The following is a 17135-nucleotide window of genomic DNA, read 5'->3' on the forward strand; positions in this document are numbered from 1 at the left end:
AACGGTGGGGACCAGGTTTGCTGGTCCAATAGAGCCTGGTGGAACCACTGAGACTGTGGCCCCTAGCTGCCCTTCAGGTCTGGAATTGAACCCACAGCTGTGGTTTCCAGCCCAACAAAATACAGGCATGTGAGTTAAGCATTTACCTCAAGTGGATACACGCCTTGGAGAGAACAATCATGGGAGAAAGAAGGGCTGCTTATGCACAGGGAGACAGGTCAGGGGGCAGAAGAGTATGGAGGGATGGACACTGGGAAGAGGTAACTATGGGGGAGGAAGTTGGAGGAGAGCTGTTGCATTGTGGTAAACTGTGGTCATTGATATGAGACAAAGTATATGTGAACTGCTGTATGAAAAGTGAATTTGCTGTGTAAATCTTCACCCAAATCACAATAAATAAAAAAAAAAAAAATTAAAGGCAAGAAATGTTAAAGTGGTGAATAAAGTAGATAGTTTTAAATGAATGTTGACTATATAAAAATAATACCTTGTAGTAGTTTAAAATATATAGTATTAAAATATATGATAACAGAGGCATCAAAGCCTAGAGTACGGTAAGTGGAGGTAGATTGTTACACAGAGTTTGTAAAAGTATTGGTATCGTGTGTTAAGTAAAGGTGTTGATATGATAATAAACTTTGTTAAATTAAGGATGCATTCTATAATTTCTAGTTAACAGTAAAAGAATGGAAATAGGCTATAAACTCTAAAGTAATAAAAGGAAAAAATAAATTCAGTGAAAATAATCAATAAACACAAAGGTAGGAAAGAATAAGCAAGTCATATAGAAAGCACAAAATAAAATGGTCGATTTAAATCTAAATATATCTATAATTACATTAGATTAAAAAAAAGACTAAAGTTAAAAGATGAAGATTGTGAGATTGGAAAAAAAAATCCTATTATAGACTGTTCACAAGATTCATATCTAAAGCATAAGACTATAAAAAATTTGAATGTATTGCATACACACACACACACACACACATACATATAAAAAGCAAATAGTAATGAAAAGAAAGCTTTTATAGTTTTTTTTTTTTAAATAAAATAAAAGATGAACTTTAAGGTAAAAAGCATTGCTGGAGTAAAGAGAGTCATCAATTCATAATGATATATGTTTCATTTCACCAAGAGGATATATATGCTTAGTCTGTGTCTCAGCAATTATATTTTTAGGTATATATTTTAGAGAAACACCTTAAGGACACATGTGCAGCAGTATTCAAAGAAAGTTGTTTCAGTAACTAAAAGCTAAAAATGATTTAAATGTCCACAAACAGGAGATTGAATTAATACATTTTTGCACAGTTATGTAATGGAGAGCATTACAAAATACAGCAGAGAAAAGGATTGCATTATACCTATGCACAGCAACTTAGATGAATTGTGCAGAAGTAATATTTGGCAAAACTTGAAAGAGCGTATACATATGATTCTTGTTTTAGATCATATTTTAAAAACCTAAACCATATTGTTTAGGGATGCATACAGATAAAAGTATAGAAAAATAAGGAAATTATTATCATAAAAGTTTGAGTAGGAACCAGGGGATTTAATGAGGGAGGGCAATATGCCAGGCCCCTTCTGAAGTAGTGTATTTCTTGGTAGTGTATTTCTTGGGGAAACAGCATGGATATTTTTTTTTATATACATTAATATTTTATGGCATCAGATCACTCTTTTCTGTATTGTTTATTTTCTAATTATGTTGTTTGATTTACTTTAAAAATATTTTTAGTATTTATTTGGTGGTATGAGGAATTATGATTCTATTTCATTATTTTACTCTTCTATTTTGCAAAAATCTTAATAACTAAATATTTGAAAATTATGAAATATTCTTTACTGGTTACTTCGTGCTGCTCTAACATAAATTACCACAAATGGGTAAATTTTAACAAACAGGAGTTTATTCTCTTATGGTTTTGGAGGCTAAAAGTCCAGTTCAAAGTGTCGGGCTATAGGGGCTGGGCGAAAGCCCTTTTCCTTGGGCTTCTCTTCTGACTCTTGCTTCTGGCCCACTAAGTCAGAGGCATCTCTTCACTCAGGCAGGTGCTGGCTGCTTAGGCTGACAAATCCAAGGTCAACCAGTGAAAAGCCACAGTCTCGATATAACCAAACCACATGGCAGGCCATTGATTCAAGTCCATTAAGAGTCCCAAGATCAGCAGAGCTGCTGAATGAAGACTTGGGTGCATGCAGGGTCCAATCATGACAAAAAGCTGTAGAACATTCCCAAGGCTTCTCCTTATATGTGGGAAGCAGATCTCATCCCTAAAGCAGCTACTTTAATCTGCTTGCAGCAGATTCCACCATGGAATTAATTGCCAGTCTCATCATGGGTAATAACTACCACCAGCTGCTCAGCCACTCAATACCAGGCCCAGCCAAGTTGACATATTACCTTAACTACCACATGTGCTTACTGAAAAAATAACAGTTTCCATCAGTGAACAAATTAGAAGGTTAAGTATTAAATATGTGACCTTTGGCAGTAACAGTGATCTCTCTTTCTTTTTTGTAGTTTTTAATTGTGATTTGGGTGAAATCCAAATTCATTTTCCATACAACGGTTCATACAAATTTTGTCTCTTGATATTGAATGCAATCCGTATAACATAGACCTCTCTTGACTTAAATTCACTCAGGTGAACTTTGAGGAATTTAAGGAATGTTTTGTGGCTATGTTGTCATCAAACATCAGTGATGACTCCTCTGATGAAGAAGGCAGTTCCTTGGAACCAGGTAACCATATTTCCTGTTGACTTTAGATTCTTTTAAAAATATATTTGTTATTTTTTGGAGTATAATTCAAATTGAAGAATGTAGCAGTTACGAAAATTAAATTGTAAAGCCCACTTTCTATCACTACAAAGCCATATGGTCATGAATTGTTTTCTTCTTTTGTTTCTTTATTTGTAAAATATTATCAAATAATAATAGGGGTTATACCTACATCATAGGATTATTGAAGAGATAAAATGAGCAGATGTATGTGGAGGAGTTGAAGATTTTAAAAATTAAAAGTGCAATGCAGATATAAAGTGTTCTTATGATAGACCTCTGGAGTTGATAAAGCAGATAAGATTGCCACCAGCCCATGAACAATAAGTATGTTTTGTCTCAGACAATGATGTTGTACTGTGATGTTGTATGACTTAGAATGTTGTCCTAGTAATGTAGCTGGTGGGATAAAGATAACCCTTATAAGTAGAAGTGGTATTCTCAAGGGAAGAAATGCCTAGAGGGGTATGGAAAGCCACTGGTCTCTGATTCAGGCCTGCAGGTGGGGGGAGAGTAACAGCAGTCTTAGTGGAAGAGTTTTGAAAGGAGGATCAACTTCAAGGTGTGTCAGGTCAGAGATATATGAATTGTGTGGATGAGAGTTGGAAGATGATGCCTGAAATACTTGTTGGTTGTGACTGCTTCTTTGGGCTCAGCTGGCAAGGTAGCAGTCACCTGACATACTTACTATTCTCAAACTGGGCTACCTTTGCTGAGAATGTATGAAATGTCTGTGGGTTTGTATGCTTGTGAATGGGGGCAGATGTGTGTGAGCATAGAAGAGGTGGTATTGATTAGCAGGTTGCAGAGGCAGGAGCAGCTCTTTCCCTTCTTCCTCACTACCTGCCACTGCTGTGGAAGCACCACAGTTGAAAGGAGATACTGACTTTGGAATGGTAGTATTGGGAAGGGCCTGGAACAGAGGAAAGCAAAAAGAAGATAACTCACAGTGTCTTCTGTGTGCCATACATTGAACTTTACATACATCTTATATGTATTCCATATAAACGTCATAGAAATCCTGAGACATTGTTATACATGCTAATCAAAAAAATGAAACTGAATTTTTCCCAAGATTCCACAACTATTCAATAGTGGCTAGAATTTGGGTCCAGGTTTGCCAACTTTCAGCCTTGGGCTCTTGTATAGGCTCTGTTGCTTGAACCCTGACCTACCAGTAGAAGCTTTTATTGGCTCTTCCTACGTCCTCTTGTTGGTAGCAAAAATACCTGGGTAAAGTTTAAAAATGCTGTGGAGTGATACAAGAAGATGTGACCAGTTATGCATGGCCCTGGGTGAGGCATTAATTGCTTCCCCTCATGCTTTTCTTTCTTAAGATGCAAAGACACTTGCATTTTCTAACTTACAAGATTTTGATATATGATTGCATGACCAATGTGTTAGACTGGTTTCTCTAGAGAAACAAAACCAGTAAAGCTTATATTTAGAGAGATAGGGAAATTTATCTTAGGAAAATGGCTCACACACTTATAGAAGGTGGCAAGTCCAAAGTTCTTGGATCAAACGTCAAGCTGGAGGCTTTTCCCGAATCACGCAATTGCATGGGTTGAGGAACTCAAGGTTGGCAGGCAGTATACTGGCTGTTGACACCAATGAATGACAAATCCAAGACCTCCAGGCCAAATGGTGCATTGTTTGCTCACGGACAGTTGTGGGCAGTACAGCAGAATCCCAATCCATAGAAGAGTGTCTCTTTTCCCAGGATATCCATAAATATGGCCCCACCCCTAGGGAAACTCCCTTTCAGTGGATTGGCTGTTCAAAACATAGACATCTGATCCCGTCATTGGAACAACTCACATCACAATTGCTTAAACCACACAGAATTGTGGTCCAGCCAAGTTGACACACAGCTCCAACTAAGACAGTCCACCCCTTGTGGACATGGCAATTCTACACATCTTCTTAACCATATATAATCTCTAAATAAGGACAATTATAAAGTCATATTTGTGCCTAACATGATGTGCTAACACACGTACGACCGAAATGCATTAACCTTATTTACATTTCACAGTTAATGACAGAAGGAAACAAAAATATTTGATGCACATATACAATGAAGAAATATAACAATCACAGTCCTCCTTTCTGCAACTGGTCATGTGGTCGTAGCTGATATTCAGAACTACCTTATTCCACCACCCATTCTGTATTTCCCTTGCCCTCCACAAGCACCTCAGCTGGTCGTGGTTTTTTGCCTGGTGGGGTGACCCGAACCTTCACTTGCTGAAGTGTCTGGGCCATTAGCAGTCATATTGGAATTGAGTTGCTGTAATTTTCCATTGACTTTAATCACAGGGCATGGTAGTACTAAGAGACGTCCTAAAGAATCTCCTGTATTTCAGACATATTCTTCTTTACCTGCATTATGTAATGTCAATCCAATTTCCCCTTGGTATTAGGATCTATCACACCAGATAGTACAGTAATGTCCTTCTTTGTCTGTTGATCCAGAGGCATGAGGAAGCCAAAATGGCCAGGTAGCATTCTTAATTTCCAGTTCAATGCAATCAGTATTGTGTCTCCAGGTGGGAGTGTTCCTCCCTTTGGGACTAACCTCTCCAGACTCACAGAGCATAGGGTAGCAGTGACACGAAGCAAAATTTTTTGAGTGGGTCACTAGGGGTAATAGTGAGGGGTACTACTCCCATTTCCACCCCTTGCTTCCTGGACCCATGAATCCTGGCTATTGGAGAAACAAAACCGTATATTGGATGCTGGTTTAAAGCATATAAAGCCTCCTGGAGAACATTACCCCAACCCTTCAAGGTATTGCCACCTAGCTGGTGCCGTAATTGTGTTTTTAGGAGACCATTCCATCATTCTATCAAGCCAGCTGCTTCAGGATGATGGGGAACATGGTAAGACCAGTGAATTCCATGAGCATAGACCCATTGCCATACTTCATTTGCTATGAAGTGAGTCCCTTGATCTGAAGCAGTGCTGTGTGGGATACCATGACAGTGAATAAGACATTCTGTAAGTCCATGGATGGTAGTTTTGGCAGAAGAATTGCATGCAGGGAAGGCGAATCCATATCCAGAATAACTATTTATTCCAGTAAGAACAAAACACTGTCCTTTCTGTGTTGGAAGTGGTCCAATGTAATCAACCTGTGACCAGGTTGCTGGCTGATCACCCCAAGGAATGGTTCCATATCGCGGACTCAGTGTTGGTCTGTGCTGATGGAAGGAAGATTGGGCACTCAGCAGTGGCGGTAGCCAAATCAGCCTTGGTGAGTGGGCATCCATGTTGCTGAGCCCATGCATAACCTCCATCCTTGCCACCATGGCCGCTTTGTTCATGAGCCCATTGAGCAAAGACAGGAGTAGCTGGGGAAAAAGGATGGCTGGTTTCCATTGAACGTGTCATCTTATCCAACTGATGGTTAAAGTCCTCCTCTGCTGAGGTCACCTTTTGGTGGTGCTTGAACAGTTTCTCTCAGAAAGATCAGCACAAGGCCAGTGCCCATGAGACGGATGTTAAAGATGTCCCAAGTGTCCAAACTACCGTACTACTCCATTATTTCAGACATTAACTCCTCCTCCTCCTCCCAGTAATTTCCCCAGTCTTAGGGTTCTGTATTTTGCTGAACCGCCTCACAGAACTCACAGACACCTAAGGGTTCATCTCACGTAGTAGTGGTGGAGGCTGGCAGGCTGGCAAGTCCCAGGTCCGTGAGTAGGTCTGGAGGATCCTTCCACCTCTTGGGGTTTGATGAATCTTGATCAGCAGATCAGATGACAGCTGCTGTCCCAAATCCAGGGGTGAGATGAGGATGATCCGAGACACAAAACCAGAGCAAGAGGAGGGCAAATCTTCACAGGAGATTTGTAGGTATATCCTCAAGGAAGCTAAGGGTGGTGATTTGAATTATACCCTCCAGCAAGGCAGGACTCAAGATACATTCCACCTGTGTTGCCCCAACAGAAATAACCTAAATCCCATCACAGAGTCGATTGCCAGTCATTATAGGGAATGACTACTACCAGCTGCCCAGCCAAGTTCATACCTGGCCTTAACTACCACACCACCCCAAACATGCATGGATAATGGGATTTATAAAACATCACAGAATAGAGGACAATGGCTAGAAGGGCCACATCAAGCAATTCACTGCAGGTGGGCATTCACATGAGACACAAATATCTTTGCTCCTTTGGCCCATTCAGAGAGATCTATCCACATACCTCTTCCACATAAATCCTTGTCACCAATTTTCCAATCATGCTTCTTCCAAGTCCCAGACCATCCAGCCAAGCCAATAGCCACAGCCCATGAATCCGTATATAATCGCACATCTGGACATTTCTTATTCCATGCAAAGTGAACAGCCATATGCACAGCTCAAAGTTCTGCCCTTTGGGAGGATATCCTTTCACCACTGTCTTCAAGGAAGTTCTGGAAAGGGGCTGCAGTGCTGCTGCTGTGCACTTTTGATTGTTGCCTGTGTATTGCATAGAACCATCTGTAAACCAGACACGAGTTTTCTCTTCCTCAGTCAACTGATCATAAAGAACTGCCTATGAGGCCATAGGTACAGACTGGGAGACGGAAGGTAATGTGACTGGATTGGAGACCATAGGCATTTGGGCCATTTCCTCATGCAACTTTCTTGTACCTTCAGGTCTTGCTCAAGCCTGATCTCTGATATACCACTTCCATTTAATGGTGGAGTGCTGCTGTGCACATCCAATTTTATGACTCTGTGGGTCAGACAACACCCAGTTCATGATGGGAGCTCTGGCCTCATGGTGAGTAGGTGGTCCATGGTTAGGTGTTCAGTCTCTACCAAAGCCTAATAACAAGCTAAAAGTTGTTTCTCAAAAGGATAATAGTTATGTGCAGAGGTTAGCAGGGCTTTGCTCCAAAATCCCAAGGGTCTGCATTGCAGTTCACCAATAGGGACGTGCCAAGACTCCAAACAGCATCTCTATCTACTGGAGACACTTCAGCCACCATTGGATTAGCCGGATCATATGGCCCAAGTGGCAGAGCAGCCTGCATGGCAGCCTGAAGCTGTTGGAGAGCCTTCTGTTGTTCTGGGCCTCACTCAAGTCACTTGATAAATAGGTGGCCACAACACACCCACATGAGGAATATGTTGCCTCCAGAATCCAAGGAGGGCCACGAGATGTTGTACCTCCTTTTTAGTTGTGGGGGAAGCCAGATACAATAACTTATCCTTCACTTTAGTAGGAATATCTTGAAATGACCCACACCATTGAACCCCTAGAAATTTAATTGAAGTGGAAGGTGCCTGAATTTATGTTGGGTTAATCTCCCACCCTCTAGCATGCAGATGTCTCAACAATAAGTCTAGAGTCATTGATACTTCTTTCTTATTAGGTCCAATCAGCATAATGTCATCAATATAATGGGCCAGTGTGATGTCTTGTGGAAAGGAAAGGTGATCAAGATCTCTACAGACTAAATTATGACATAGTCCTAGGGAATTGATATACCCCTGAGTAAGCACTGTGAAAGTACACTGTTGGCATTGGCAGCTGAAGGCAAACTGCTTCTCATGGTCTTTTGAAATTGGTATCAAGAAAAAGGCATTGGCCAGATCGATAGCTACATACCAGGTTCCAAGAGATGTACTAATTTGCTCAAGCAATGAAACCACATCAGGAATGGCAGCTGCAATTGGAGTCACCACCTGATTAAGTTTACGATAATCTACTGTCATTCTCCAAGATCCATCTGTTTCTTGCACATTCCAAATAGGTGAATTAAATGGAGATGTGGTCATTATCACTACTCCTGCATCCTTCAATCCTTGATGGTGGCAGTAATATCTGCAGTCCCTCCAGGGATGCAGTACTGGTTTTGATTTACTATTTTTGTAGGTAGAGGCAGTGCTAATGGCTTCCACTTGGCCTTTCCTACCATAATAGCCCTTATTCCACATTTCAGGGACACAATATGGGAATTCTGCCAATTGCTCAGTATATCTATTCTAATTATGCATTCTAGAACTGGGGAAATCACTGCAGGATGGGTTTGGGGACTCACTGGACCCATTGTGAGACACATCTTAGGTAAGACTCCATCAATAATTGATCTCCATATGCCCCACTCTGACTAGTGTGCCACAATGATGCTTTGTGTGTCCTGGAATTAGTGACAGTTTGGAGCTGTCTGATTATTTCCTTTTCCCCAATGAACAGTCACTCTCATAGAAGACTTCAGATCCCTTTGGGGAAGCCTGGGAGAAAGATTGACATTATAAATTTTTGACAATGTAGTGTGGGGTCCTTCCTCAAAGGGACTGGCCTCCCCTTCATTCAAGGTGTTGTGCGTCTATATACTGACTCAAGTCTGGAAATTGATTCAATCTAGCCTGCAGTTCATGTGATCTAGAATTCTCCTGTCTATACAGATCCAGTAAATACTCAGTAGGTTTGCCATTTATTTTACTACCAGGAACACTGTGTACAAGTAGCCAATGCCATAATTCCACATGAGTCAGACTATTCTGATTAGTGTTCTGATTCTGCTGTCCATTATGGTAACCACACCCACCTTGCCTTTGTCAATTAAGTGCTGCCACTTGGCCCCTGCTACCACGGGATCTAATCAGCCCCATCGTGGTTAAGTGTCTTAGTTCAATGAGAGAAGTTCTCACTGTCAAATCCGGCTTACATAAAAGAGGAATCACCTTCAAGGATGCTGGAGCTCCCTTCACAAATTTATTCCTCACCGTACTGGAAAAAGGTGTGTCTTCAGGACTCTCCATTTCTTGCTCTAGGGGTCTAATCGGACGGAGCTCTGGTAGCATAGTGCCTGAGGCACTTGACTGCTAACCAGAAGGCTGGCAGTTCAAACCCACCGGCCACTCCTCAGAAGAAAGGTTGGGCAATCTACTTCCATAGTGAAACTGCCTTGGCAACCCAAGGAGGGGTTGCTATGAATCGGTGCTGACTCGATGGAACATAACAAGAACAACAGGGTCTAATCTGACAAATCCATCCTAACAGGCCAATTTTCCTAAGCCTCTGGATACCTTCTTCTACATTATACCAAAGCTGTTCTGGTACTTCAACTTGACTTAAGGTAGACCACTGTATAATCCATACTTCAGTAATCCAACCGAATAATTAGATCTCTTCCTACCCTCTGGAGCTGAAACATTAAATGAACCATCTTTTCTTATTGGGCCTAAATCAATAAACTTAGACTGATCCAATGTTACATTCCTGACCATTCCATTCCATTCTATTACCATTAACTGACACCCTCAGTAGCCATTCCCATAAATATTCTCCAGGTTTCTTTCTGTACATGTTAGCAAAATCAAGTCTTTTTGGGTGAAGCGTACCACCTCCTCAGTCACACTTTTTATTTCTCGTTTTGGAGCTCACTTGGATTTAACTTTAGTTTTAGGTCTAGCAGCAAAAATGGGTGGTTGGGGTAGTTGCTGAGATCATTCAGCAATGTCTTCCATGGCCTTTGCCTCAGGCAGTGACCCAATAGGAACAGTCGGGTAATCCCATCAAACTGAGGTAGAAGGGAGAATGGTTTTACTGTAATCCCTTCAGATGGGGGAATTCAACAGAATTTATAGGCTCCATATCCTGATTTTCCTGACTATCTGCCCATATATCCCCATTCCAGTTTTCAGGATCCCATTTTTTCTCAATCCATGCCCTCAGTTTAACTTCAGACACCATTCTGAGTTGGCAATTTAATTGGTGTTGTAACTCAGCCACCCAATAAGACTCTGGGTTTGGTTTTTGGCAATCTCAGCTCTGTTACTAGAAGGAATAAGACTTTCTTTCAGAGCACAATTGGAAACATTGAGGTCTTTTCTGTGGTGCAGAAGCTGTGACTCAGCAGCCCTGAGTTCATCATGCTCTTTCACCACTTTGTGTAATGTAAGTAGGAATGGCCAACCAGCTTCCTTATACCCTTCGTGTTGACCAAATTGCAGAAAAGTATCAAATATGCAATCACCGGGAGCCTGGCTTCTCACAAGTACTTGATGTATTGGTGTTGCTATTTTGCATATTAATGTTGCCACCTCATGCCACAGATTAGCAGGACCCTCTTTAATAACAGAGGCAGGGTGACTAGTGTCTTTACAATTAATCGAATTGGAGAAATCATCCTTATGATTTTGTCTTTCTAGAACCACTCTCAGTACCAAATGTGTTAGACTGGGTCCTCTATAGAAACAAAACTAGTTAAGCTTATGTAGAGAGATATAAGGAAATTTATCTTAGGAAAATGGCTCACACACTTATAGAAGCTGGCAAGTCCAACGATCTTGGATCAAACGTCAAGCTGGAGGCTTTTCCCGCCTCATGCAACTGCAGGGTCTGAGGAGCTCAAGGTTGGCAGGCAGTATACTGGCTGTTGACTCCAATGAATGACGAATCCAAGATCTCCAGGCCAAATGTTGGATTGTTTCTCACGGATAGTTGTAGGCAGCACAACAGAATCCCAATCCACAGAAGAGTGTCTCTTTTCCCAGGATGTCCATAACTATACTGAAAGCAAACCCCACCCCTAGGGAAACTAAACTCCCTTTCAATGGATTGGCTGCTCAAAACAGACATCTGATCCCGTCATTGGAACAACTCACACCATAATTGCTTAAACCACACAAATTGTGGTCCAGCCAAGTTGACACACAGCTCCAACTGTCACAATCAAGGATACAAAAGTGCCTTAAAGCTGTGAATGACTACAATCATTGACAGCTTATCTACTACTCTGCATGCCACAGAACATGAATATCTTGCTCCCAGGTGCCTGGTGGTTCTGGCTTAAGACACTATTGTTCTCTGGGACATGGTCTCAGTTCCTCCAAAGAAACAATAAAGTATTTTAGGACTTAAGATTTTGCTCACTGATTGTAGTTGTTTGTTCTTTTCTTTTGGAATATAATTTTTAAACTTCCCTCAATTAAATAGTTCACATGCCCTGCCTGAACAGGCAACTTGTGCCAGTGGATGAGGCTCTTCCCAGTGTTCACCTCCACACAACCATCTAGAAAGGTACAGAGTCCACTATTTTAATTGCTGGCCAGGTACTGGTGGTCCTATAATGACTGGGATTTTACTAAGAGTCTGGTAACCCAGGTTATTGCTTTAAACTACAACCTGTCAATTTATCGTAATTTGATATTGCAATGATGTTGGAAAATATCCCAAATACTAGTACTGTCACCCATGGTGGACAAGCTTCATTTGTTTCCAGACTAAGATAGACTAGGATGAAAGGCCTGGAAATTAGCCAGTGAAAGCCCTGTAGATTAGAACAGAATATTGACCAATATAATGTTGGAAAATGAGCCCTCTACTTTGGAAGGTACTCAAAATACATAGGGGTTACACCAATGAACTCAAACATACCTGTGATCATGAAGATCATGCAGGATTGGGCAAGGTTTTGTACTGTTGTACGTGGGATCTCCATGAGTCAGAGCTGAGTCAACAAAATTTAGCAACAGCAACAACATTGCTTTAAAAGATTGTGTTCATTTCTACTCTTTGACTTGTGGCTTATTTCATCCTATCTTGCTGAGCCACCTGTCCGTTTGCTTACTCAGATGCCCATCCTTTCGTTCCTCCTCCCTTGAGTCCCTGCCTTCCGTGCTTCTTCAGAGCCTTGTGTTGCCTTCTCTGCTCCACCTTTGACATTCTGCTCTTTCTGACTTCTAATCTGATGGCTAGTCCTTCCCACCATGTCCCCTCAGGCTCAGAAACATGTCTTTTGAAACTGCAGGGGTTATTTTGTGTAACTAGATGACCTGGATTTTGAAGAACAACTCTGATTTGCTGCCATTTAATTCCTTTTAGTATAGTCCATTACTTAACATATAACATAAATATATTTTAATTTTTACCCTTGGTTAGTCTTTTTCTATAAATAAATAAACACATCAAGAACATAAACCAAGTGACCAAGACACACATGAATAAATGTTTGTGATCATTAGCCATTAGAGGTGGAAATCAAAACAATAATGAGATATCATCTCACACCAGCATTAATAGCAAACTTCAAAAAGACAGAAAATAACAAATGCTGGGGAGGATGTGGAGAGACCAAAACCCCCATACACTTCTGCTGGGACTGTAATACTGAGACAGGGACTCACATAGGGAATGTAAAACTGCCCCTGCTGACAGTAGGTAAAGATTCGTCTATGAAATCCATCAGGGAGGCTGGGACCTAAATTTAGGGCTGGAGACATTAAGGCCCTTCATAACCCACTACCCCATCACACCTGGGTGGTTCTGTACCCACATCCTGGGGCACAGAGTACAGAAATAGCTAGTTGCCTCTTCAGCTCTGTGCTTCATATCTTGTAAGTTTCTTTCTGCAGATGTTTGCCATACCTAGTTTCCAGCTCTTTAGGCACATGCAACTTGATGCTGATTGTCCGTCTACATACAGCCCTTTTGGGATGACAGATACCTTGACTAGGAATCAAACTAACATCCCAAAGGACAGCACATGCACAATATCCATACAGTGTACAATGGGCTAGGAGCCCAAATAAGGGAAAACAGGAAACCTGAGCACCTGATTTGCCAGCTTTTCAGCTTGTACATTTTATTCCCCTATAACTGCTATAAACAAACTGAAAGCAGCAGTTTTGCTAGTGTGCTTTATGTCTAGCTGTTGCTCCACTGCAGTGTTTCATTAAAGACTTGCTCTCTGAAATTACTTCTGTCTCCATGAGCAGTTTTTCTCACTGGAAGACAGGAGCCCATGTGGACCCCCCAGGGTCCTGATAACGATATGGTGCAACCACTGTGGAAAATGATATGATACTTCCTTGAAAAGTTGGAAGTAGAAATACCATATGGTCCAGCAATTCCATTACTAGGTATATATCCTACAGAAATAAGAGACATGTTCTGAACAGATATATGCACATGCATGTTCATCATGTAAGTATTCACAATAGCAAGAAAATGGACACAATGCAAGTATCTGTCATGAGATGAATAGGTAAACTATGGTATTTACACACAATGGAATACTACTCAATGTTAAAGATTACCAATGAATCTGTGAAACACTTTGTAATGTGGATGAAGTTGGAGAATATTACTGAGTGAAATTAGTCAATCATTACAGGACAACACATATTTTGTAAGATTAGCACTGTAAAAAGTCAAGAAAAGGTTTATACAAAGAAAGAAACATCTTTTGAAGATTACCATGGATGGGAGGAGTAAGGAGGGTAAATAAGTAACTAGAGGTTATATGCCTTTTTAACTTGAGTGAAGGGAAAGTCATTATATAATAAGGAGGCAGTGAACACAAAATGATCAAGGAAGGTACTGGGAAAAGCTAAATACTATTACATACACAACCCTGCAATAACAGTAAAAGCCATAATCTTTGAGTGGATACATATATAGACATACAAACTGAGCAGGAGTGGGAAGGGTAATGGGCCTACACCCACAAGTATAAATAGGTTTGGCAGAGGCTATTTCTATGTATGTACTTTATATGTGCTGCAAAATATCCATAAGTATACTAGAGCATACAGGGTGAAAAGTTATGGAAACTTTTAGTCAGAACTAAACACTTTGAGGAATGAGTCACTGGGCCTGGGGGCTTAGGACCATAGTTTCAGGGGACAACAAGGTCAATTGGAGTAACACAATTCACAAAGACAATGTTCCAAATCCTACTTTGGTGAGTAGTGACTATGGTTTTAAGCTTGTGTTGTACTTGTTGTTAGGTGGCATTGAATCATCTCTGACTTACAGCAACTCTATGCAGAGCAGAATGAAACACTATCTGGTCCTGTGCCAGCCTCATGATCCTTTTTATACCTGAGCCCATCATTGCAGCCACTGTGTCAATCCATCTCATTGAGGGGCATCCCCTTTTTGGTTGACCTGCCACTTTACTAAGCATGATATTCTTCTCCAGGAATGGTTCCTTCTGAGAACATCACTAAAATAGGTGAGAGTCTGGCCATTCTCATTTCCACGGAGCATTCCAGCTGCATTTCTTCCAGGACAGATTTGTTAGTTCTTCTGGCAGTCCACAGTACTTTCAGTATTCTTTGCCAACACCACAACTCAAAAACATCAACTCTTCTACGGTCTTCCTTATTGTCCAGCTTTCATATGCATAAGAGTCGAATGCAAATACCATGGCTTGGGTTAGGTGCACCTTAGTCTTCAAATAGACATCTTTGCTCTTTGTCACTCAAAAGAGGACTTTTGCAGCAGATTTGCCCAATGCAATACTTTGATGTCTTGACTGCTACTTCCATTGGTGTTGATTGTAGAACCAAGTAATATGAAGTCCTCGACAACTTCAGTCTTTTCTCCATCCATCGTGAAGCTGTTCACTGGACCAGTTGAGAATTTCTGTTTTCCTTCTATTGAGGTGTAATCCATACTGCAGACTGTAGTCTTTAATTTTCATCAGTAAGTGCTTCAAGTCATCCTCACTTTCAGCAAGCACAATTGTGTCATCTGCGTGTGGCATGTTGTTAATGAGTCTTCCTCCAATCCTGATGCCATGTTCTTCTTCTTGTAATTCAGCTTCATGGTTTATTTGCTCTGCATACCAATTGAATAAGTATGGTGAAGGGATACAACCCTGACACACTCCCTTCTTTATTTTAAACCATGCAGTATTCCCTTACTCTGTTCAAACGACAGTCTCCTGGGTACAAGCAAGTGTTCTGGAATTTCCATTCTTCTCAACATTATCCGTAATTTGTTATGATCCACACAATCAAATACTTTTACAAAATCAATAAAACATAAAAAAAAAACATCTTTCTGGTATTCTTTGCTTTCAGCCCAGATCCATCTAACTTCAGTTATGATATCCCTCATTCCATGTCCACTTCTGAATCCATCTTGCATTTCTGGAAGTTCTCTGTCAATATATTCCTGCAACCATTTTTGAATTATCTTCAGTAGGATTTTACTTGCGTGTGATCACTTTCCTTTGGAATGGGTACAAATATGGATCTCTTGAGTCAGTTGGCCAGGTAACTGTCTTCCAAATCTCTTGGCATAGTTGAGTGAGTGCCTTCAGTGTGCCATCTTTTTGTTGAAACATCTCAGTGGGTATTCCATCAATTTCTGGAGCCTTGTTCTTTGCCAGTTCCTTCAGTGCAGCTTTGACTTCCTCCTTCAGTACCATTGTTTTTTGATCATACACCACCTCCTGAAATGGATGAAGATCGACCAATTCCTTTTGGTACAGTGACTCTGTGTATTCCTCTAATCTTTTGATGTTTCCTGCATCATTCACTATTTTGACCATAGAATCTTTCAGTATTGGAACTCAAGGCTTAAATTTTTTCCTCAGTTCTTTCAGCTTGAGAAGTGCTGAGCATGTTTTTCTGTTTTGATTTTCTAACTCCAGGTCTTTGCACATTTCATTATAATAATTGGTTTTGTCTTCTCCAGCTGCTCTTTGAAATATTCTGTTCAGTTTTTTTATCTTGTCATTTCTTCCATTTGCTAAAGCTACTCTTCACTCAGGCAAGTTTTGGAGTCTCTTCTGACATCCATTTTGGTCTTTTCTTCCTTTCTTGTCTTTTTTAATGACCTTTTGCTTTCTTCATGGATGATGTTCTTGATGTCATCCCACAATTCATCTGGTTTTCAGTAATTGGTGTTCAGTCCATCAGATCTATTCTTTAGATGGTCTCCAAATTCAGGAAGATATTATTAAGGTCATATTTTGGCTCTTGTTAGCTTGTTTTAATTGTCTTCAACTTCATCTTGAAGTTACATATGAGCAGTTGATGGTCTGTTTCACAATCAGCTCCTGGCCTTGTTTTGGGTGAAGATATTGAACTTCTCCATCGCCTTTTGCCACAAATATAGCCAGTCTGGTTCCCATGTATTCAATCTGGTGAAGTCCATGTGTATAGCTATCATTGATGTTGTTGAAAAAAAAGTATTTGCAATGAATAAGTCATTGGTCTTGCAAAATTCTGTCATGTTATCTCCAGCATTATTTCTATCACCAAGGCCATATTTTCCAACTACTGGTGGTTCTTCTTTGTTTCCAAATTTTGTATTCTAGCCATCAGTGATAATTGAACACATCTTTATTACATGTTTGGTTAATTTCAGACTGCAGAAGTTGGTAAAAATCTTCTATTCATCTTTGGCTTTGGTGGTTGGTGCACAGATTTGAATAATAGTAGTATAAACTGGTCTTCCTTGGAGGTGTATGGATGTTACCCTAATTGTTGGAGATGGTTTAAAGTGTTGATGTTGGCTCTTTCTTCTTTTTTCATGTGTACATTTATTGCTAGAAATTGGCCTTTGATCACTGCTTTTGCTGTGTCCCAAAGATTTTGGTAT

General features: G+C 40.5%; 1 protein-coding gene across 1 annotated transcript in view; it reads left to right on the plus strand.

Moving 5' to 3' along the window:
* Positions 1-2651: 2651 nt before the first annotated feature.
* Positions 2652-17135, plus strand: part of NINL (ninein like) — a gene marked incomplete at its 5' end in the record, with an annotated part of 227849 nt that continues 213365 nt past the window's right edge. Inside the window, 1 exon segment of the mRNA XM_007958241.1 lies at positions 2652-2748. Within this exon segment, the coding sequence (XP_007956432.1) occupies positions 2652-2748 (97 nt within the window).

Source organism: Orycteropus afer, unplaced genomic scaffold (assembly GCF_000298275.1).
Source record: "Orycteropus afer afer isolate SDZICR_OR568_19922 unplaced genomic scaffold, OryAfe1.0 scaffold00890, whole genome shotgun sequence".
Lineage (NCBI taxonomy): Eukaryota > Metazoa > Chordata > Mammalia > Tubulidentata > Orycteropodidae > Orycteropus > Orycteropus afer.